Raw genomic sequence first — 23,716 nt, forward strand, 5'->3', positions numbered from 1 at the left:
TTTTATTTTTTTAGATATTGACATATTAGATCAATCCAGGTCAACTTGGATTCACCCGTCAAATACATAACTTATGTCATGGACTTCACAATATTTTTAATAACTTTTTAAAAATAATTTTAATTTAACCATATGATAATCAAAATAGAAACTCATAAAATTAAACATCAACCTAATGTTATGATGTCTGTTTGAGATTATGATAACCCTATAGAAAGAAAGACGAAACAAATTATGAAGTCTAATTCTCAACCAACTAAAAGTTGAATGATGAAATTGAAAAAAATCTATAAAAAAGCTCAATGTTGAATAATAAAATTAAAAAAAATAAAGAAAAAAAAAAATCTTTTTTAAACCTTTCAAGAAACTTTCGCAAAATTAACTTAGACAAATTATCAACTCTAATCATAAATCAACTAAATAGAAAATGATGAAACTAAAAAAAAATAACAAAAAAAAAGTAAAAGCACAAAAAAGGGTCAAACTAGGTGCACGAGTGATTAGTACTTAAAAGTGTATTTTTATCAAGGTTTTATATCATCATATTGCACTTAAAGTATTATTAAATTCCTTAACTAGAGTATGCTTTATAATAACATATCTAATAATATAAGATACCTTAATTTATGGTAAATGTTCATCTGAAATATAGGCCTATCACATAAATCAAAGGATTGATTGATGAGTTTAATTACTAAAATTGAGAAGACAAAGAGAGGGCTAAGCTTAGAAAAAAAATGTTGGTTTAGTCCAAACTGAAATACTATTCGGTTATTTGATCATAACTAGAGTTGTAGAACTTGGATTTGGGTCTGGTTTATATGTATGGAAAGCTAAGACATAAGCCTAAAACTTTTCATGAAGAGTCCAAGATTTAAAAGTGTCATTTTCGAGTTCAAATGGTAGCAACAACGGAGAAGTTAGAATATGTCCTGCAACCCATACACTATTCAGTGTTCAGCCTATATCTCAATTTCTAGAAGTCTAAATGTGCCGATTCTTGTTTTGTTGGAAAGCTGAGACAATTTCTCAAAACTTTCATAAAGACTATTTGTTCAAATTTTGATATTAGCAATGACTTTTTGTTCAGACAAGAAGATAATAATTGTCACTAAGTCAAGATGTGGCCACCTACTCAACAATTAATTATCAAATCAATAGTTCCGAATTTTGGCCTATAAAAGGAGGCATTTGTCATGTATTTAGGCATCTTGGTTTTTAGATCAAGATCATATTCTTGCTTTCTTTTTTTGTATTTTTATAATGTTTAAGTTTTGCTTTTATTAATCTTTTGTTTATACTTCTCATCATAACTATGTTCTTTTCTAGTTTATTTATGTTTGTCTTCTTCATAATGTTTAGCTAAATTTAATATGCTAAGGTGAAAAGGTTTCACTAATGGTATTATTATAATATAAACTCAATATGGACTTCAATGCTTACATCCAAAAAAGTTTGTTATTAACATGTCTTATCATTTTTATCTTATTAATTCTTAATTTACTCACTCGCACGAACCTTTATTTCTCTCTCTCTTTAACATCCAATTGCAATCATGACTGATATTTTTGTTTATCACCACTATATATAAACATAAACAATTAACAAAATAACATATTTTGAAAAAGTTTTAATGGAATAACTTAAATTCTACATATCACGATTGAACATGATATTCAAATTTATTGTGATTTCAAAACACAACATATCAAAGAAATTATAAAATAAACTAATACAAATTACAATAAAAAAAGAGGAGGGGAAAAATACTTTAAAAGCATATTAAAATCCTGATTATGATATTATTGATAACATTAAAAAAAATACAAATCCAGCAACACTAAATAATATGTGACTAGCTTTGATACCCGCGCGATGCCGCGGGTCATTTTTTTTTTGTATAAAAAATATTAAAAAAATAAAAAAAATAAAAATCTTGGTTTTTCTACAAAGTTATACCCAAGAATCCTGGGTTTGACTGTAACGCCTGATCTAAGAGTAATATTTATAATATTAATAATAAAATTAAACTTGCATGACTTAAGTTTAAATGAGTCTGACTGTAACACCGGACCCAAAAATATTGGATGTGGGTCTGGCTATAAGGTCGTGTCATAAAAGTGTGATAATTAAATAGATTAATTAAAAAAAAGAAAAAAAAAATCAACAGAAAGGAAAAAACTAATGAAGAAAAAGAAAAAGAAATTGAATTAATTGGGTTAACCCTTTAAACCAGGTTATCCCGTAAAACCTGGGATTTGCATCATGAAAGTTTGATAACTAAATAGAAAAAAAAAAAAATGATGGGTTTACCCAGAATTAACCGGGTTAACCCATCAAACCAAGTTAACCCGTCAAGCCTAGGATACGTGTCATGAAAGTATGAAAGTCTGATAATTAAATAGAAAGAAAATTAATTTTAACAAACTAAATTAAATGAAAAAATAACTCGTCAAATTAGGTTAACACATCAAACTAGAGATTCGTATCATGAAAATATGATAACTAAATAAAAAAAATTTAACATTAACAAACTAAATCAAACAAAAAGAATTCATTAAAAAAAATAAAAAGAAAAAACAAAAGAAAAAAAACAGTTATATAATATAATACAATATAATAATAATTATAATGAAAAAACGTGGAGAAAGCTAAAGCTAAAGCTAAATTCTCAACTAACTCAATATTAAAAAAATAAATTTAACAAAGATAATTTAAAAAATAAACATGTGGGGAGAAACACTGCAGCCAAACAAAAATCATGTAAGGGAAACACTATAGTAATCCATAGTGTTTTTTTTTTTAAAAAAAGTTACAAAGCTAAGTTCTCAACCAACTTAATATATATAAAAAAATCCGACAAGGGCTATTAAAAAAACAAAAAGGAGTCAATTTTGGGTAAAAGAAATGAAAAAAAAAAAACATGTAAAAAAAAGAAAACAAAAACGGAAAAAAAAAGCACGTAGGGAAAGCTACAATGTTTTAAAGAAAAAGACAAAAAAACTAAATTTTCAACCAGCTCAATAGTAAAAAAATAAAATCAATAAAAATAATTCTGAAAAAAAATAAATAAATAAATGAAAATATGTAAAAAATGAAAATTTTGGAAAAAAAGAAAACAAATAAAAAAAAACATGTGGGAAAAGCTAAAGCTAGATTATGAGCCAGTTCAATATTGAAAAAATAAATTCAATAAAGATAATTTTTTTTTTAAATAAATGGGAAAACACTGCAGCAAAGCAAAAACTATGTAGTGGAAACACTGTAGCAATCAATATTTTTTTTTTTTTAAATACAAAGCTAAATTCTCAACCAACTTAATATAAAAAAAAAAATCTACAAAGATCATTTGGCAAAATAAAATAAAATAAAATAAAATAATGTATGAGAATATTATAGCAATCCACAATGTTTTAAAGAAAAAAACTACATAATTAAATTTTCAACCAGCTTAATATTTAAAAAAAATAGCAAAGATAATTTTGAAATAAAAAAAGAAAAAAAAGAAATCAATTTTGGGAAAAAAAAAGATACAAAAAAAAACATGTAAAAAAAAAAACCTGTTAAAAAAAAATACCAGACCCAATAGCCTTGTATGCGGATTTGGCTGCAATGTCATGTCATAAAAGTGTGATAATTAAATAAATTAATTAAAAAGAAAAAAAAAACCAATTGAAACAAAAAAACTAATGAAGAAAAAGAGAAAAAATCTGAATTAACTGGGTTAACTCGTTAAGCCTTGGATTCGTGTCGTGAAAGTTTCATAACTAAATAGAAAAAAAATTTGACGGGTTAACCTAGAATTAACCGGACTAACCCGTCAAACCAGGTTACCTATCAAACTTAGGATCCGTGTCATCAAAGTCTGATAACTAAATAGCAAACAAATTGAACATTAATAACCTAAACTAAACGAAAAAAATTAATTAAAAAAAAAAACAAAACAAAAGACGTAAGTCTGTTACTAATGAGGAAAAAGAAAAAAAAAATCTGAAGCAACTGAGTTAACCCTTGAAATCAGGTTAACCCGTCAATCCTGAGATTCGCGTCATGAAAGTTTTATAACTAAATAGGAAAAAAAATTGATGGGCTAAACAAAAAAAAAATTAACAAACTAAACTAAACGAAAAAATTTGATTAAAAAGGAAAAAACAAAAAAAAAATTGGGTTAACTCGTCAAACCAAGTTAACCCATCAAACCCGAGATCCGTGTCATGAAAGTATGATAACTAAAAAAAAAATTTCCACATTAACAAACTAAATTAAACAAAAAAAAAATTCATTAAAAAAAACACGAAGAAAAAATTAAAAAAAAACCCATAGGCATAAAAAAAAATAAACATGAAAAAAAAACTACCACAGGAAAAAAATGAAAAAAAAAAAAAGGAAAAAAAATCTGCAAAAAAAAAAAAAAACTTTAGCTACAGTATTATTTTACCTACGCGTTTTAGCATATTACTTAATATTTGTTTGTCCGTTTTAGTATATTACTTAATATTTGTTTTGACAAACAAGTGAGTCACCACCTCCTCAACTGTATTATTTAATTTGCATTACTTTGACCATTTTGAACCTTAAAATATTTTTGCTTTGACGTGGGGCATTCTTATCCTTTCATTGGATATAATAAATGGCCACAGTGGGACTTCTCCTCACATTGTAACTTGTCGGCAAACTTGGGTTAATGGCCTGTCAGACAAAGGCAGTATACACGAGTTCGACCACACAGTTGCGAGGCAATGTAGCCCTTTCGTTAGAGTAGCAAGTTGTGGATTGATTTTAGACCACGGCTAGCTTTTTGGCCCACACGCTCTACGGGTTGCTTCATTTTTTTTCAGCTTGAAAAAATATTAAGATATTAAGAAGTAAAAAGATTGGTGTATAATGACCAAAATGTTTATAAAATATTTAAATTGTGATATATAATATTTTAAAAAAACAATATTAAGAAAACAATTTATTAAATAAAATTAAATTTACAATGATTAACTTATGAAACTTGTTATATAGGATGTGAGATCGCGATCATATCATATAATTTACATTGAAACAAATTAAAAAGCTTAATTATACTGAACCAAATATTAAAAGTTAAAAGTAAAAATAAATTAATTAAAAAAAAAAAAAAACAAATGACCCATGTAAACTTATATCAATGATAGTCATAACGCTCGGGCTAGGCCAAATTTGTTCGGACATAAAATTAACAAAGTTAAGGTGACGCTAGATTTTCTAAAAAAGTAAAAGAAATCTTAGACTTGTGTCATTGAGTCTACTAAGTTCAATAAATTCATTAATTTTATTAATATAAAAAGGCAACCATAATAAAATAACATTAAAGACGTAAATCTAGACAATCTCTTATACTCAAGTTAATTTTTCAAAATCATAATAATGAAATCTCATACTTGAAGTTGATCAAGAAGCCCAATTCCCAACTAAAAAAATGATATCCACCCGTGTTAACCTATTAAGCTCATGGCTTACATCAATTGACTAGAAGCGTTAGATTTGGCAAAACTTCAAAGCTCAACTTTCGACTAGTCAAATATTAAGAGATAAAATTGAAAAAAAAAAAAAAAACCCAATCATACAAAAGGTTAGAAAAATAGCAACTATAAGCCAAAAAAAGGGCTCAAGCCTACTCGAGTTAAGTTATGAGATTAGATAACTTAATAAAAAGAAAAAAGAAGAAAATCATGAAACCTAATTTTTTTAAAAAAAGAAAAATCATTACTAGCTTATAAAACTCATGACCTTGGTCATTTGACTAGAAGTACCAAATATAAAAAAAAAAAAAAATCATGAAATTCAATTCTAAACAATAAAATATTGAAAGATAATTTTTTTTAAAAAAAATATCCAACCACACATAAGGATCTAAAAGAAGAAAGAGTAATTATAAGCAAAAAAAAAATGTGAGTCCATCTAAGTTAACTCGCTAAACCCACATGCTAGGTCATGAGATCATGATAATCTAATAGGAAGGAAAATGAAGAAAACCATAAAGCCTAATTGTAAATAAAATAAAAAAAATCAATGTTGGTTAAAGAGATTAAAAAAGAAAATAAGTAAAAAATAATGATGTCAACTCGTATTAGCTTATAAAATCCATGATCTAATCCATTTGATTAGAAGCACAAAATCTTGAAAAACTATGAAACTTAATTTTCAATAAATCAAATGTTAAATGATAAAATTAAAAAAAAAATCAATTGTACAAAAGGATTCAAAAGTAAAAATAACAAGTAAAAAAATAAAGATCAAGTTTGGGAAAAAAAATCAGCAAATGTATAATTTTGGATTGAAGGGCTAAATTGAAAAGAAAAATCAATTTCACAAAATAATTAAAAGAAGAAACCACCAAAATAATAAGAGCTAAATAAAAAAATAACATTTTGTTTTATCAACGGATGAGGTTACAAATATTTGAAAGTTTATAGAAGTTGCAAGAAAAAAAATATAAAAAGAATGAAGACTGAAATTGAAAAACAAATAATAAAATGTAAATTTAGATTAAATTATGAAATTGAAAAATAATTTAAAAAATTACAAAAGACCTTAAGGATACAAATTACAAATAAAAATAATAATGGCTGACACTCAAATGCGTGCAACTAAGAGGACTACTTTAAATTTTTAAATGGCCAATATAAATGTCAAGAGATAAGAGAGAAAAAGAAAAAATATATATATTTTTGGTGACAATCTATTTATTAAAATACAACATGCACAACCTCTTGAGGAAGAAGACACCGTAGAGAATTCAATGACATAATAATAGGAAAATTTTCACTTTCATGTCAACAATTTTTTATTTATTTATTTATAAAATTACCATATTGTTTCCTACAAACCAAATACTATCAAAATAATCTTTTATGAAATTACACAAAAATCATTAAAGCCATGCTTTAAGAGTTTCGATTCTAAAAATAATTGGGTCATTATACTGTTTTTAAAAAGTAAAAAATTAAAAATATCCCCAAATCATAGCTAAGTGTTATTTTATTATAAGGGTACTGTTGTATGTTTACCATGCAAAACAATTATAAAGAAACCAAGTTATCCATCAACAACTATAAAATGAGAAATTAACTGGGTGGAAAGACCATTAGTTTTTTTTTTCTAAACAAGTTAACTTGTTAAAGTATAAACAGGAAAACAAAAACAGAATGTTAACTCTACAAAATATTCTTTTGAAAGTTGAATTATTTCAAATGAGAAATCTCATGGGTCTGATGGCGTAATGACAAATGTAATTATATGAATTTTTTAAGTATTTTTATTTGAACATTTGTATTTTACTTCCAACAAAATATTTTTACAAGAAAACTTAATATTATGTTCACTAGAAAACCTACTAGTCTGCAAGAATATGGGTAAATAAACTAGTTGATGCATAGAAAACACACATCACCTCTAGTGCATCTTATCTATAGTAAACATTATTGATTGATTATTTTTTTTCAAAGTTATGTTTCTATTCGTTAATTTATCTAAAGTTCAAGAAAAATCTTTCTTTGTATGAAGATCCATATCTTATGAATTTGAGGTATATCCTTCTTAGTAATGAGATCTCTATCTCTAAGGGCTCAAGACAGATCCCTCTTAGTAAGGAGATATTTACTTTATTAGAATAAAACTTAATCATTCTAAGATTCATATTTTAATGGTATATTTATTTCTATTTTGTATCTTTAATACATGGAGATATATTTTACAATATAATTTTATACCCCAAAATATTAAAGTCTACAATTAATTCTCAACATTTTATTTTTGTCAATTTATACAGTTAATATCAGAAACATGGATTACATTGTAAAATTCACACCCCAATTATTAATTAAACAAATTGATTTTTCTGATGTTTTTGAATATTTGGCTAAATTCTAATAGGTAATCACAAACTTATTATTATACACATTAATTGATTTTTGTGTTTTTCAAAGTATAATAAAAACACAATTTATCTTTTATAAAATATGCATGAGGAATTTTAGAATTTGGTTCAAATACACACAAATAAAAAATGTATTTTTGTATTTTTTAAATGATGAATTTTGTATTTTTTTATTTATCTGAAATTTTTGAAGAAAAGCATGTATATTTAATATCTAGTCAGTATCTTATATTGTAAGTTTATAACCCAAATATTAAATAAAATGGTTGAAAAACATGCAAAGGAACCATAAATAATTTTCAAATGATCCTTGAATTATTTTTTAAAAAAAATTTGGAAATCATTTAGGATTTCTTTGGAAAAATAAAAATAAAATCAACAAATAAAACTATCAAAAAATTATTTATGACATGTTTGCCAAACATGTCCTAAGGATAAAAAAAAAATACATTTTTTCTTTATAAAATTTTAACCAGCCAAATGCAACCTTAACATTAATAGACTCCTCCTAGCCACGTGAATTATGCTTTCAAGCCCAAAAACATGACCTAAAATAAAATATAAAATAACAAAGATAAAAAATAAAGAAAAAATTTGAATCTCGGTGAAGAACACAAGAACAAATCCTTAAACTAAAGTGCAATTACATCCCAAATTATGTCAAACAAAAGGCACGAGAGATGCAATATCATAAACTAAGATATAATCATGCATCAAACAACTACAATGAGATTTTATATAGACAAATCAACCCTGATAGTAAAAAACACCCCTACACCTAGCATTTGAAAACTTCCAAGGATTGATTGATCTAACATAAGATTTAAGAGAAAGAAATGAAGATGTTAAATGATCATGTACGAGCTATAGCTTTCATCCAAAATTACTAAGGAGGCTAATACATAAAAACATGAGAAAATTCAGATGAAATTGAGAAAATTCAAAGCAAAACCTAGAAAATCAACATAAAACCTCAAAAGAGTAGAGTAAACTTAAACCTGCAATAAAAAAAAAAAAGACAAAAACATTAAAACCCAATAGCATGCCCTAAGCCTAATAGCCCTAACTTACACACACTTAAATACACTTCTGCAAACATCAACAAAATCCAAAAAAAAAAAAAACAATGAAATAATACTATGCTCAAGGACCCCAACAAACATATTTATAAATCTAACAAGTCGATTATATTAATCTTCAATCTAATCCAAGCTACAGCTACATGAACCCATGCATTTGTATACACACATCTTAAACACCTTCCTTTTATCATAATAATATGATGTTATTTAAAAATTTATTCAAGTAAAAACAATGTGTGTTAATAAGATAAAAATATTTTAATTTGATAGATATTTTTTTGTTTTTATTTTAATTTTCCCAATTTTTTTTCTTACATTTTCTCTAATGCTTTTAATTTTTATTTAAAAAAATAATATAGAGCAAAAAATTTATTTTTTTTTGTAAAAATAAAGGATATTTAAATAAAAAAATGAGAAGTTACACTAAAAAATTATTTTGTTTCAAAGGAATTTAAATGATTACTTTTTTTATATAAAAATATTTTCATATAATTAAATAAAAAAAATTGAAGGGCTTCTCATGCTACAAAATTAAATATTTTAATCTATATCTATTTCTTTTCTTGTTTATTTAATTTTTAATTATTATTAACAAGTTTTTAAATATTTATTAATGCATATATATAATCTTGTGTTTAAAATTAACATTTTTTTATATTAAAAAAACATGCTGACAATTATTTTTAACGTATTCTATTTTTACGTTCCACTGACCAGTAATTTTTACGTAAAATTAAATGCGCCGCTAACTTGTGGTAACAGTAATAAACTAACCGTTGTCTCCCATGCGCCTTTTAAGATCTTGTCTCCCTCACTTTCTCCGCGTAAAGATAGCCTTGACATAAAATAAAAGATTCTACTTTTTCGCCATCAGATCCGAAAATCCCATTGACCCTCATCGATTCACTCTCTCTTTTCGTTCTTTTTCACCATTTCAGCTCACTTTTTGAACAATCACCCGTAGTAAGCAGCAGCAGCTCAAGATTCTACTTTTTTTTCGTTGAAAAAAGACGTGATCTTTCGTTAATCTGTTCTCAAGATTGGATTCATTGTTGTTTGTGTTTAACGTGTAGGTGAGAAATGGCGCAGATTTTATTGCACGGGTCCTTACATGTCACGATCTTCGAGGTGGATAAGCTTGGCGATGGTGGTGGACATGGCTTCCTCCAAAAGGTTTTCTTTTCTTTTTCTCTTTTTTGTGTTCTGGATCAGGCCTTGTAAGTATTGGCTGAGTACGCTGTTGCTTAATCTGATTACTTTTTTCTTGATGGGGAGTTAGCCAAGTTTTCTGGTACTGATACTACTGCTGTTCTTTTCTTGATTTTTGTATCTTCTTATTAATTTCTCTATGTTTTGTTATTTTCTTGAATTTCTTGGGTTTGTATTATTCTTTTATGTTTTGTTGGCGCTTTGGAGGGATATAAAGAAAAAATAAAATAAAATAAATGTTTTCTATACCAACTTGAAGCTCAAAACTCTTTTTTTGTTTATTTCCCTCCAAAACACAAAAGAATAATAAAAATCAAAGAAACTAACAAAGAATCATAGGGAAATTAATAGAAAAAAATGTAAAATTAGACAGTTATCACTAACATTGCCATATTACCATCTCAAGAACACAAATTTTGTTTTATAAATTTTATATCTTGATGTTGAGTATTCATTAGGGAAACACTTGGGTAAGCTAGAACGGCTGCTCATTGAAAAGTCAAATCTTTTAGAGCTGCAGTAGAATGTGTTCCGATCCTTGTTATACTGTTGTTCAATGGATCAAATGTTATACGTGTCTACATGAAGGGCTTGACTCCAAGATGCATCCACGCATTAATGCCAACTCATGTTTTGTTTGCCTTCTTTTGTCTTACTTGTTGAATCAACTTGTCGTGGTTTTGCATTTATTACCGTTATTTCTAGTTTCTGTACTGTTTTACAGTTTCTTTAGGAAAGAGATGCAAACAATGTTTTTTTTAAATTTTATTTTGTTTAAAATAATTTTTTTTTATATTTTTAGATTGTTTTAATATGTTAATATTAAAAATAATTTTTTATTTTTTTATTTTAATACATTTCTAAACAAAAAAAATTAAATCATCATCACTAATACAATTCCAAACACATTAGTGAGTGACAACCATTGACACATAACTGCTTCTATGTTGGTTTTGAATTAGAGTGTGTTTGGTATTGCGGTAGTTGTTGTGGTTGTGGTTTGAAAAAAGTTATTTTATAAAAAGTATTTTTAGTTGAGATTGGTTCGAAAAAATGTGTTTTGTTAAAACTGTGGTTGAAATTGAGGTTCAACAAAAAGTAGTTTAATGTGTTTGGTTAAGAATGCTTTTGAAATTAAGGTTATAAAATAATATATATATATATATATATATATATGTGATTTTTAATTTAAATATTGTAGATTTAATTATTGCTATTACATCGTGAAATAAATCATATTTTATATATTTAAAAAAATTATTGTTCCATTAAATTATCTACAATTCTATTACATATAAAATTCATCCGACAAGAACTACAGTTTTCATGATTTTTTGAGCATGCAATAAAATTAGGTAAAATATTATGAGGAATAAAATTGAGATTACAGTACGAATAAATTTACTTCACCTTAAACTATTTTTTTTTTAAATTATTATTTTTTTAAAAAAAATGTTAATTGATTTTTTTAAAAAAAAAGATTTAAAATAAAAAAACACTGTTCATTTTAGTAAACAGTGTGGAGGGAAGCTGATTTTTCAAAAAAAAATATTTAAAAAAAAACACTATTCACTTTAGTAGTGAACAGTGTGGAGGGAGGCTGCATGGTTCAGCCGCAAGAAGTAGGTAGGACTTGCTTTTATTTTTCAGCGCTTCAAACATGAAATTTGGTGGGACTCATAAATAGTAATTTATGTTTTTTTTGTTAGCAAACGTTGTTGCATTTGTATTTTAAACAAAACACAGACGCAACAACGTATACAAATACTCTCTTAATCATCTTGTGTTATTTATGTGTTTGTGTTTGGTTTTGCATTTATTACTGTTTATTTCTAGTTTCTGCAACATTTTGCAAGCACATTCATACTTTTTTCTTTTTTAATATTTTTTTAATATCACAAATTAAAAAAAAATATATCATACAATTTAATGATATGATTTAGTGAACGTGTGCAATACTACTCTTTACTGTGGTAAATTCCTTTGTCGCAGTCTCTTTCTTGCTATAAACATATTTTATTTGTGATTTATGCTGTCATATAAAGCTCCATAAATCTGACCATCCTTTTTATGTTAGAAAATATAGTTACATTTTATTGCTATTTGGTTCTCATTCCTCCCTTGCATTTCTATGTTCTAAGAATTTACTGTTTTCCCATGCTGAAGAGTTTACTGATTTATTCTAACTGCTCTAAAGGAGGAATCCAAAGTTGGATTTTCCCCTGTTCAAGAGATCAATTCACAATTCCTTGTTTTTAACTCACATTTCTTCATCGTAGAATTATGTGGTCGCTCAATCTTTCTCCCCAGGTTTCTGATTGAAAGTTTCTTCTTGTAGCTTGTGGAGAACATTGGGGAGAAGGTTGGCATTGGTGACGGAATTAGCAAACTCTATGCAACTATCGATCTAGAAAGGGCTAGAGTTGGGAGGACCAGAATCCTTGAAAAAGAAGCAACCAACCCCAGGTGGAATGAGTCTTTTCATATTTACTGTGCTCATACGGCTTCAAATATTGTTTTCACTGTGAAGGATGATAATCCAATTGGAGCAACCTTGATTGGGAGAGCATATATCCCTGTTCAAGAGCTCGTAGACGGGGAAGACATAGATAGATGGGTTGAGATGTTGGATGAAGACAAAAACCCGATTCACTCCGGTTCCAAAATCCATGTGAAGCTACAATACTTTGATGTTTCAAAAGACCGTAACTGGGGAGGTGGCATCAGAAGTCCAAAGTATCCTGGGGTACCTTATACATTCTACCCTCAGAGACAAGGGTGTAAGGTTTCCCTGTACCAAGATGCTCATGTACCAGACAAATTTATCCCCAAAATCCCTCTTGCTTCAGGAGGGTACTATAATCCCCACAGATGTTGGGAAGATGTTTTTGATTCAATCACAAATGCAAAACACTTGATCTACATCACTGGCTGGTCTGTTTATACTGAAATCAGTCTGGTAAGGGATTCCAGGAGGCCAAAGCCTGGTGGGGACATCACTTTGGGTGAGCTGCTTAAGAAGAAGGCAAGTGAAGGTGTTAGGGTTCTTATGCTAATTTGGGATGACAGAACCTCGGTTGATTTGCTGAAAAAGGATGGGCTGATGGCCACTCATGATGAAGAAACTGAGAACTACTTCCAAAATACTGAAGTGCACTGTGTCTTGTGTCCCAGAAATCCTGATGATGGTGGAAGCATTGTTCAAGATCTGCAAATCTCTACCATGTTCACTCACCACCAAAAGATTGTTGTAGTGGACAGTGCAATGCCTAATGGAGATTCCCAGAGGAGGAGAATTGTTAGTTATGTTGGGGGGATTGATCTTTGTGATGGGAGATATGATACCCCCTTCCATTCCCTTTTTAGAACATTGGACACTGCACACCATGATGATTTCCATCAGCCCAACTTTACTGGTGCTTCGATTCAAAAAGGTGGTCCTAGAGAACCTTGGCATGACATCCATTCCCGGCTTGAGGGACCTATTGCTTGGGATGTCTTGTTTAATTTTGAACAGAGATGGAAGAAGCAAGGCGGTAAAGATTTACTTGTTCAACTGAGAGAACTGGAAGATGTCATCATTCCACCATCTCCAGCTATGCATCCCGATGATCATGAGACGTGGAATGTGCAGTTATTTAGATCCATTGATGGAGGAGCTGCATTTGGTTTCCCAGAGACACCTGAAGATGCTGCCAAAGCCGGGCTTGTCAGTGGAAAGGATAACATCATCGATCGAAGCATTCAGGATGCCTATGTCAATGCCATTCGACGTGCAAAGAACTTCATCTATATCGAGAACCAGTATTTTCTTGGGAGTTCTTTTAGCTGGAGTGCTGATGGTATTAAGCCGGAGGACATTAATGCTTTGCATCTAATTCCAAAGGAGCTCTCACTCAAGATAGTTAGCAAGATTGAGGCAGGGGAGAGGTTCACTGTTTATGTTGTTGTCCCAATGTGGCCAGAGGGAATACCAGAGAGTGGATCAGTTCAGGCAATATTAGATTGGCAGAGGAGGACATTGGACATGATGTATAAAGATGTCATCGAGGCTCTCAGAGCCAAGGGGCTTGAAGAAGATCCTCGGAACTACCTGACATTTTTCTGCCTTGGGAATCGTGAGGTGAAGAAAAGTGGAGAATATGAACCTTCAGAAAAACCAGAGCCTGATTCAGATTACATTAGGGCCCAGGAGGCCAGGCGCTTCATGATTTATGTTCATGCCAAGATGATGATTGGTAAGCCAGAATTTTCTTTAAGTCGTCCATGTAAACTCACTGAATATTGTCGAGTTCAATTAATATTGGACTGATAATTTTGGTTACGTTTCTTGCCTTGCTGTTATTTTATTATGTGCTTGCCTCATGGATTCTACACATGGCTTTGCAGTTGATGACGAATACATCATTATTGGGTCGGCCAACATCAATCAGAGATCCATGGATGGCGCCAGGGACTCTGAGATAGCCATGGGAGGATACCAACCATATCACTTGGCAACCAGGCAGCCTGCACGAGGCCAGATCCATGGATTCCGCCTGGGATTATGGTATGAACACCTTGGCATGCTGGATGACACCTTCCTTCATCCAGAAAGCGAAGAATGCGTGACGAAGGTGAACCAGATTACTGACAAATATTGGGATTTGTATTCCAGTGAGACACTCGAGCATGATCTACCTGGTCATTTGCTCCGTTACCCTATCGGGGTTTCCAGCGAAGGAAAGGTGACAGAACTGCCTGGAACTGAGTTCTTCCCTGACACAAAGGCTCGTGTTCTCGGTGCCAAGTCTGATTTCATGCCTCCTATCCTTACTACTTAGGAACTTGTTGCGATTCTCTAGCAATAAGAACCTGTCCATCCTCTGATTTTATATTACTAGTAGCAGATTAATAAATCATGTTATGTGTCAGCCTGCTGGGGTTGGTTTTTTTTTTTCCTGGCAGATTGTCCATATCAGGATTTGCAGAGATGTGAATTCTATGGTGTGATGTTGATGCTGACTGTTTTGAACTTATATAAACTTAATTTATCTGGTTGATGTATTATTGATATGGTGCTAGATGGTGTTTTGCATATCATTTTTGGCTGTTGTTTTTACAAATATTTTTCTTGTGTTTTATTTTTAGTGAATTATAAGTTTTATTTCTCTTTTCTATTTATACTTCTTTATTTTTTAAAATAAATTAAAAAATAATAAATGAGCTAGCTATTTTCTACATTTAATATTATTTTTAGGATATTATTTTTTTTAACATCACATATTTTTTTAATATATTATAATGAGCTAGCTATTTTCTACATTTAATATATATAACAAATCAACCAATTAATAAGATACAATGATAAATGTATTGAGCATCCACATCCATCATGTCTATTTTCTAATTAAAATGGCTGAAAAGTAATCTTTTTACCAAATATTAAGTATACTAAATTAGAGTCCTAAATATTTTTATTGTTATTTCTAAATGGTAAAAAATTATAATTCACATGCCATCTCCTTTCTTCAATTATCACAACATCAAACTTGAGTGTAACTTAATTAATTAGGTTTTAATTTTGCTTTCTAAAAATTATCAATTCAAGTTTTATAAAATTTAGAGTTACTGAAGATTTACATAATTGTTAGTTTCAATACTCGTAACATCATTTAAAATACACGCAAGCTGATGGGATATCTATGCTAATAAAAAAAAATTCATCACAAACCTCGGTATCATTTCTCCTCCACAACACACCAATATAGAACCACCACAACGACAGCTGAATCGCTGCCTTAACTAGCCTTAGATCAGCCCTTCATTTTTAGTTGTCCCCTCTCTCTTGCTTTCTGTAATCTTTCAGTGTTTTTAAGATTTTCTTTTGAGTCAGCTCAACTCGTTGTGCCTTTGAAACTGAGCAAACAAAGATATCAAAAGTACTATATTTTCCACTGTGAGTGAAGATTTCTTTAATTTTTTTCCTCGGTAGTAGGGAGAAAAAAGAAAGAGGGAGAGGTTGACTCTAACTTACATTAGTAGTGATCTGATATTATTCACATTTCATAAATAAAGAGAAGACAAATAAGATTATAATCATATGAAAAGATGGTAATTATGCAATTATTATAAAAAAATTAGCATGTGTATTAAGAAAAAAATATAAAATTACAAAAAAAAAAACAATATTACCAAGCAAACTATATAAATATTAAAATTATACTTAAAAAAAACTAGTTGAAAGTACTTTCTTGTTGAAGTTCCTAAAAGATATTCAATTTGAAATTTTATTATTATCAATAATTAATCACTAATTTTAAAATTTATTGCTTCTCACTTGATGTAAAAAAAAAAAAATTCATTAAATTTTTTAGGATCCCAACAATTATTTGTTTGGATATATTTTTAAACAAGATCTAATGAACATCTTTCCATAAATATCAAATTTAATCTCTAGAATAGAAAGAAATAATAAAAAAAAAAACAAAACAAGTTTTTTTTTTAAAAAAGAACTTTCAAGAACATGCCATCTATGTTAACCTCCCAAGGGTGGTATTTGCCACCGCCATGTCACTTTCAAGTATAGTAGTTTTTCTTACTTTTTTCGAGGCAAAAGATATTAGCCAATCAACTCTTTGAGGATCAAGATTCCCCATCTCTGACCCAAAATCAAAATTTACGGCCTTGCTTATGTTCAGGTATATGGGCTTTTCGTCTTCCCTCTCAATCTTTTCTTGGAAGTTGTAACTCTTATGACGTTGGCTAATGTTATTGGTGGTGTTTAATTATGATGATTTTTTTTTCGTATTTTTTATTATTAATATGAGTATTTGAGTTAGTTTGCATATATCTTAATTAATTTGCGGACCCTGAATTTAACGATCATGTAAGTCTCTAATGACCCTGCGATTTGTGAGACTCGAATTGATGACCTTCAGGAAATAAATTTAAAATCTGACTAGTTCAGCTACACTTTTCATAATTTTCTTTTTAATTTTGTTATATAGATGGAAAGAGAAAACAAAGAAAAAAGAGGTATAATTTTCCTAAATTCTCAAATGTGTTATGGAGGCACGTGCCAACACCAAACATACACCCCAGTGGAGATGCGCTGAGTCTGGCAATGTACTAAGTCTAGGCATGTTGGGTCTAACGCTAACCAAACCTAGCCACCACTAGGCCTGACAATGCACCAGGACCTGGCGTGTTGGGTCCAACATTGACCTAACCCTAAAGATGATTGGATCTAACATCATCAATTCTGTAAATATTTATACAAAATCATAGAGAAATTATTTCTCAATAAATAAGCTTAATTAAACAAGTTTATTCTCCACCAACACCATTAGGTGTATTAAAGTCTATTATGGCCTACCATATCTCCGTAATTTAGTTGGATAAAATGAGTAGAATACAACTCTCACAATACAACTCAAAATATTACAAAGAAGAAGTTACACTCTAGCCCCTCTTTTTCATAAAAGTACAAAACTCATGAGCTATAAATACACAATGAATCCTTCAAGATAAAGATTCACAATCTTTACTTTTCATTACATATATATTTTCAGAGTATCTTTCTCTAGAATATTACTACACTTTCTCTCTCTAAGAAGATATTTACTTAAGCATTGGAGAGTTCCTATCTCTACCAAAAGGAGTCTTTTGTATGTAAGCACTAAGTATAAGCTATCAACCACGTTAGATAAGGAAAATTGATAAAATTATTAGGACCAATTAATTAACTAATTATTTAACCTAGGAACTGTTCCTAGATTGCTTGGATTTTCGAGATATTATTATTGCTATCATCATATCATTTCAAATGCAATCCTATTATGTCACATAATTTTTCCAATGCAATCCTATTATGTCACATAATTTTTCCATGAAGACACCTGACATGTGTTTTTAAATATGAAAAATATTGATTAGACAAGTAAACTAATTAAAAGAGTTTGTATTTTTCCATGAAGAGTTTGTAATCCTTGAATTTGAGATATTTTAGTTTTATGCTTTATTCATAATAGGAAATCTCATAAAAGGATAATGAAACTATTCTTTCTCTAATTTATGTTTCATGTAAATTAGTATTATGAACAAAAAAAAAAGAACTAGCTTTGTGGTGAAAACTCACAATATAATAGATTCAGCAAACAAGGAATGTGATGATGCTCCCAAAATCCAGAATGCTAGGGAAATTACTTTTCACCGTGTTTGGATGGTGGATGATAATTTCCAATTGTCTATTTAACTTGAAAATTGAGTTGTCCCTCTGCTATAAATACTTGAGAAGATTTGTTAGATTGTGCATAAGGGTCAAATCAGATTGTTCCTAACATCAAGGGAAGCATGATTGCGCAGTCAAGTGAAAGTTGATGAAAAATTAAGCATTGATTAAACGAAGATTGGTTTGCTTTTCCCAGGAGAGAAAGCACTGGGGAAGTTGTGATGCCTTGAGAAAACTTCTTGTTGGATTATCCATTCCATGACTGCAGAAGATGTTAAGGATGACTTGCAATAATTTGCAGATGGTTATGAAGTAGGTAGCTTATCTCTTCTGACTGGTCTCCAGGCAGAGAATGGTTATGCAGGCATGCCATTTTGTCTTTACTGATATTTAAATTTATTTATGTGAGACAGCTGAGAAAACAATATGACTCAGCTAATGTCACCATCAATGGTTGCTGAGTCGTTTGATTCTGCTGAATTATTTCAATTTCATATCAGGCCAATATCATGGAGCACAGACATGTTTTAAATACCTTGATTACAATTCCTTCTTTTTGTATGACTTACTGTCTTAGTTCCTTGCAGTATTTTCCCAAGAGTAGAAGCACAAGAAGGAAGAATGAAATCGTGATCATCGCTCCAACTGGGGAAGCGATTAACAACAGGAAGCAATTGGAGCAGTACCTGAAGTCACACCCTGGCAATCCTGCAGTATCTGAGTTTGATTGGGGGCACTGGTGAGACCCCAAGAAGATCTGCTAGAATCAGCGAGAAGGCCAAGGCAACTCCTCCTGAGAAGGAGCACCCAAAGAAGCGAGGCCAAAAATCATCTGGTTCAAAAAAAGATGAAACGGGAACTGTTACTGAAGAAAACGAGAGTGGGAATGAGGTTCAAATGCAAGATGCAGAGGGAACTGAAAAGGGTAAGGCAGACAAAGAAAATTATGGTACCAAGGAAAATCAGGACTAGAAAGAAGATGAGAAACTAGGAGAAGCTGATGAGATCAAGGCAGCATGTGCCAAAATGGAAGGAGCTGCCCCGGAGGAAGTCACCAAGGACATGAAGACCCGAGATGATGCTGAGGTAACAAGAATGGCAATGAAGGAAATGCTAAGGGATTCCAGCAAGCATTGGAAGTTAAAGAGAAAGAAAACGCAGGGGAAGCAGTGAAGGACAAAGCTGCTGAAGAAGCTGGTTCCATTGAAGTGGCTGAAGATAGAACCGATAAGGTTGAGGGCAGAAAAGGTGCCACAAACTGAGGCAGCGAAAGAGAATGCCCCAGGTCACAAGGACATCCCAGATAGTGTTCTGGATGTGCAGGTCACCGATGCCCCTGAGCGTCCATCGCCCCCTTCTGTGTGATGCTTGATGAACATATTGTCCTTCATCCCAAGATCTGCTGTCATATCTGCTTCTCTACTAATTCAGGTGACTGTAGCTTTATTGCCATTGCTAGACTTGATGATATGTTGATGTTAGATTTAAATGCATGGGACATCACCCTGTTCCTACCCCACTAGAGTAGGTTGTAGTTTCTGCAGCTTTTGTTTGTTGCATAGATTGCGCAGGACTCGAGATTGTAACTTTTAATTAACTTGTATGTTTAGTGACTAGACTAAAATATTCTATATTTATTTTGTCGAGTTGTGTGGCATTGGTTCCAGATCTGCAATGTTTAAGAGCAGTGATTCGTGAGACTAGTTGTACTATGAAATGGCTAAATTTAAACTTTCTTTGTTTCCCTCTTTAGAAGAGCGGCCAGTACCATTGCTGAATTTATTCTCCTTTTGTCGCCAAAAAGTTCTAAATAAATGGATCCTAGCCATTTGACAGCTCGAGAGATCTATCAATGGATTCTCCAGAGGGATTCCAGTCACTGCCCAAAACATTCCATATCTCAGCCTCAAGCTTCTGACTTGTGACTATCACTGTTTACCTTCCTGCTCTTCCCACCTCCCCTCTCTAAACTAGCTAAAAAAAAAACATTCCATCTGTCTCAAGAAAAGTATATATAGAAGACGAGTTTATGTCTCGTTCTTTCTTGAGGAAGAGAGTATAGTACCGAAACTTGGTAAAAAAAAAACAAAAAACACGAGGAGAGAATCAGGTATACTTTGAGAGTAAAGTTAAGAATCAATACCAACCCTCTGAGAAATCTCTTTCATCTTTGAACAAAGGTTAAGAATCTTCTTTCCAAGTTAGGTTAAGAATCTTTTTATAGTTCCTTGGGGGTCTTATGGCATACCTGAAGAACAAGAATTGCATTATCATCCAAAGGGTTTATCTTTCTGACACTTTTGAGCTACAAAAGGTTGTGCCAAACCCACTTCTTTTCTGCAAATTGAGTGCACTTTCCTTGGTCATCTTTCCACAAGAATCATGGGTTCCTCTTCTTTCTTTCTCTGGCTCCTCCTCGCCTTCTCTGCCATTTCTTCCAATGGCACGTATTCCCTACCTTTTTCCCCTATTCGTATTGAGTTGTCGTCATGATATTTAGATTTCAGAATTTATATATCATTTGTTTTATATTATTTTTGAATTAGGTTCCATTTGACATGAATTTTGCAAATTGATTAAATTTATTTTCGACTCAAAAGTTAGAAATAGCTTTCAACTTATATAAAGTTCCAATTTTTTTAACTTTTAACTTGTAAATTCTACTTAAACTATATTTTTTTTTTAAATAAAAAAAAGTTGTTTTTGAGTCATTTTTATTGAATATATTTCTAATTTAACATAATTTTTATTATAAGTTATAACCATTTTTCATAGATCATACAAGATATATTACTGAGATTTGGAATTCTGCTCTCTTCTTCTTTGTATGTGAATGAGCACGTTGTCATATACATTACATGCACAGTACACTCGTAAAATGGTGGAGAGCAGCTCGAATTTGCTTCTTTTCTTTTCTATTTTTCCACCACCAAGAACAACCAATGATTTTTCCCTATTTTTTTATTCTCAATATGACACCAGCTGCAGTTCTGTGCATGGTAGTAGACGATCCAATTTTAGATTTATGACCATTTATAAATAAATATATTATTTAATATCTGGCTGGTGGCTCTTTATCATATATGGATATCGACTTGGATTCTGATTCATGTGATAATGTCAGTATCCTGTACCTAATTACACAGTTTTTTTTTTTTTCAAAAGATGAAAAATGGTAACAGAGATGAAAGACTCTCAAATTGGTGTCTTGTATATCTGGTCTTTATTAATTTGCTGTATGGTGCAGTTTTGACGGTGTACGCATTCAAGGGAACATACGGAGTAAACTACGGTAAGATAGCGGACAATTTACCTTCACCGGGCAGCGTGGTGACGCTGCTGAAAGCAGCCAAGATAAAGAACACCAGAATCTACGACGCTGATCATGAGGTCCTCAAGGCCTTCAAGGGCTCTGGTATTGAAATCATAATCGGACTTGGCAACGAGTATCTGAAAGAAATGAGCGTGGCGGAGGATCGTGCCATGGATTGGATAAAGGAGAATGTGCAGCCATTCCTCCCCGGAACAAAGATAGTTGGAATCGCAGTGGGAAATGAGATCTTGGGGGGCGATGACCATGAATTATGGGAGGTTTTGCTGCCCTCGGTTAAAAACATTTACGGTGCGCTTGGGAGGCTGGGTTTGACGAAGGTTGTCGAGGTTTCAAGCCCACACTCAGAGGCTGTCTTCACCAATTCCTTCCCGCCATCCGCATGCGTTTTCAAGGACGATGTTCTTGTGTACATGAAACCATTGCTGGAGTTCTTCTCAAAGACTGGTTCTCCTTTCTACATCAATGCCTACCCTTTTCTAGCCTACAAGAGCGATCCCGAGCATATTGACATCAACTATGCTCTTTTCAAATCGAATCAGGGAATTCTCGATTCAAAGACCAATCTGCATTATGACAACATGTTCGAGGCTCAGGTTGATGCAGCTTATGCAGCACTAGAAAAGGCTGGGTTTCCCAAGATGGAAGTCATCGTTTCCGAAACAGGTTGGGCTTCGAAAGGGGATGCAGATGAAGCAGGTGCCTCCATAGAAAACGCGAGGACTTACAATCGTAATCTGCGTAAAAAGCTAGCAAAAAAGAAGGGAACCCCGTACAGACCAAAGTTCGTGGCAAGAGCTTATATTTTCGCCCTGTTCAACGAAAACTTGAAGCCTGGACCAACTTCTGAGAGGAACTTTGGATTGTTTAAAGCTGATGGAAGCATTGCATACGACATCGGTTTCACAGGGCTTAAAGATTCCTCAGGAGCTTCATCTCTTATCCCTTTCAAGGTACGGAATCCCAGATCATGCACCTTCTGCGTTCTTGTTTCTTGATTTGCTGCATAAATTCCCTCTTGTATGCATTTTCTGACCAACTTTCTTTCCATCTTACAGGTTTTTGGAGGGTCATCCTGCACATTGCTTCTTACAGCTTGTATCACACTTCTGCTACTAATTTCTGCTTCTTGAAAGGGGGAAATGGCGGCTTAGAGCTTCTGAAGGGATATGATTGGTTCCAGGCTCTAGAATTTACTGATGTACTTAGCTGTAACATATCCATGTACACTTGATTCATTTTCTATCGTTTCATGACAAGCTGACAGCAGTTCTTGAATCAACTGATGAGTTTATGTTAGCAGTAATAATTTAAGACTCTTATGGTTTAAAATCACGAACGTCGCGACATCTGAAAAGAGTTTTTCCGATTCCAGATGCTAAGCACTTCCCTGTAATCTTATATCCAACTGATAAGCTTGTTCATCACAGAAAATTGATTTAAGTCGACTCGATACAGTAGAAACCAGAGGCTTGTTAAGAGCTACACTATGTTCTTGGCCTGCAAGGAGTTTGGTCCACACATCACAGATCAAAGAAAATCCAACCTGGATAACAAACAATCAGGTCTACATTTTTTGTAATAATCAAAGTCTTCTTAGCTCTCATCGTAAATAACAGAACCTGCTCAATATGCAGATTGTAGAAGCCATCATGAACAATCTATGTTGAGGTATGCTAAGCACTTCCCAGTAATCTTATATCCAACTGATAAGCTTGTTCGTCACAGAAAATTGATTTAGACGACTCGATACAGTAGAAACCAGAGGCTTGTTAAGAGCTACACCATGTTCTTGGCCTGCAAGGAGTTTGGTCCACACATCGCAGATCAAAGAAAATCCAACCTGGATAACAAACAATCAGGTCTTCATTTTTTGTAATAATCGAAGTCTTCTTAGCTCTCATCGTAAAAAACAGAACCTGCTCAATATGCAGATTGTAGAAGCCATCATGAACAATAGCAGTCAGAACACAATT

The 23,716-nt window shown here is 31.5% G+C and overlaps 2 protein-coding genes across 2 annotated transcripts; both read left to right on the top strand.

The window, feature by feature from the left end:
- The first annotated feature begins 9,794 nt into the window (after nt 1–9,794).
- Nucleotides 9,795–15,268, top strand: LOC118054891 (phospholipase D alpha 1). The gene is made up of 4 exons (XM_035066663.2): nt 9,795–9,951; nt 10,062–10,161; nt 12,536–14,435; nt 14,587–15,268. Exons 2-4 carry the CDS (start codon nt 10,069–10,071, stop codon nt 15,018–15,020), a joined length of 2,427 nt encoding a protein of 808 aa, XP_034922554.1. The 5' UTR covers nt 9,795–9,951; nt 10,062–10,068; the 3' UTR covers nt 15,021–15,268.
- A 5,407-nt stretch (nt 15,269–20,675) lies between these two features.
- On the top strand, nt 20,676–23,022 carry LOC118054889 (glucan endo-1,3-beta-glucosidase 14). Its single transcript, XM_035066662.2, has 3 exons — nt 20,676–20,852; nt 21,657–22,693; nt 22,799–23,022. Exons 1-3 carry the CDS (start codon nt 20,792–20,794, stop codon nt 22,871–22,873), a joined length of 1,173 nt encoding a protein of 390 aa, XP_034922553.1. The 5' UTR covers nt 20,676–20,791; the 3' UTR covers nt 22,874–23,022.
- The last annotated feature ends 694 nt before the right edge of the window (nt 23,023–23,716 follow it).

The sequence above is a fragment of the Populus alba genome, chromosome 3, assembly GCF_005239225.2.
Source record: "Populus alba chromosome 3, ASM523922v2, whole genome shotgun sequence".
Lineage (NCBI taxonomy): Eukaryota > Viridiplantae > Streptophyta > Magnoliopsida > Malpighiales > Salicaceae > Populus > Populus alba.

What these genes read in the sequence shown, in the direction of transcription:
- LOC118054891 (XM_035066663.2), top strand. Translation starts at nt 10,069, where the DNA reads ATGGCGCAGATTTTATTGCACGGGTCCTTACATGTCACGATCTTCGAG. An exon ending in GACATGGCTTCCTCCAAAAG is followed by an intron (nt 10,162 to 12,535) that starts GTTTTCTTTTCT and finishes TTCTTCTTGTAG; the next exon opens with CTTGTGGAGAACATTGGGGA. An exon ending in TCATGCCAAGATGATGATTG is followed by an intron (nt 14,436 to 14,586) that starts GTAAGCCAGAAT and finishes ATGGCTTTGCAG; the next exon opens with TTGATGACGAATACATCATT.
- LOC118054889 (XM_035066662.2), top strand. Translation starts at nt 20,792, where the DNA reads ATGGGTTCCTCTTCTTTCTTTCTCTGGCTCCTCCTCGCCTTCTCTGCC. An exon ending in CTCTGCCATTTCTTCCAATG is followed by an intron (nt 20,853 to 21,656) that starts GCACGTATTCCC and finishes TGTATGGTGCAG; the next exon opens with TTTTGACGGTGTACGCATTC. An exon ending in CATCTCTTATCCCTTTCAAG is followed by an intron (nt 22,694 to 22,798) that starts GTACGGAATCCC and finishes TCCATCTTACAG; the next exon opens with GTTTTTGGAGGGTCATCCTG.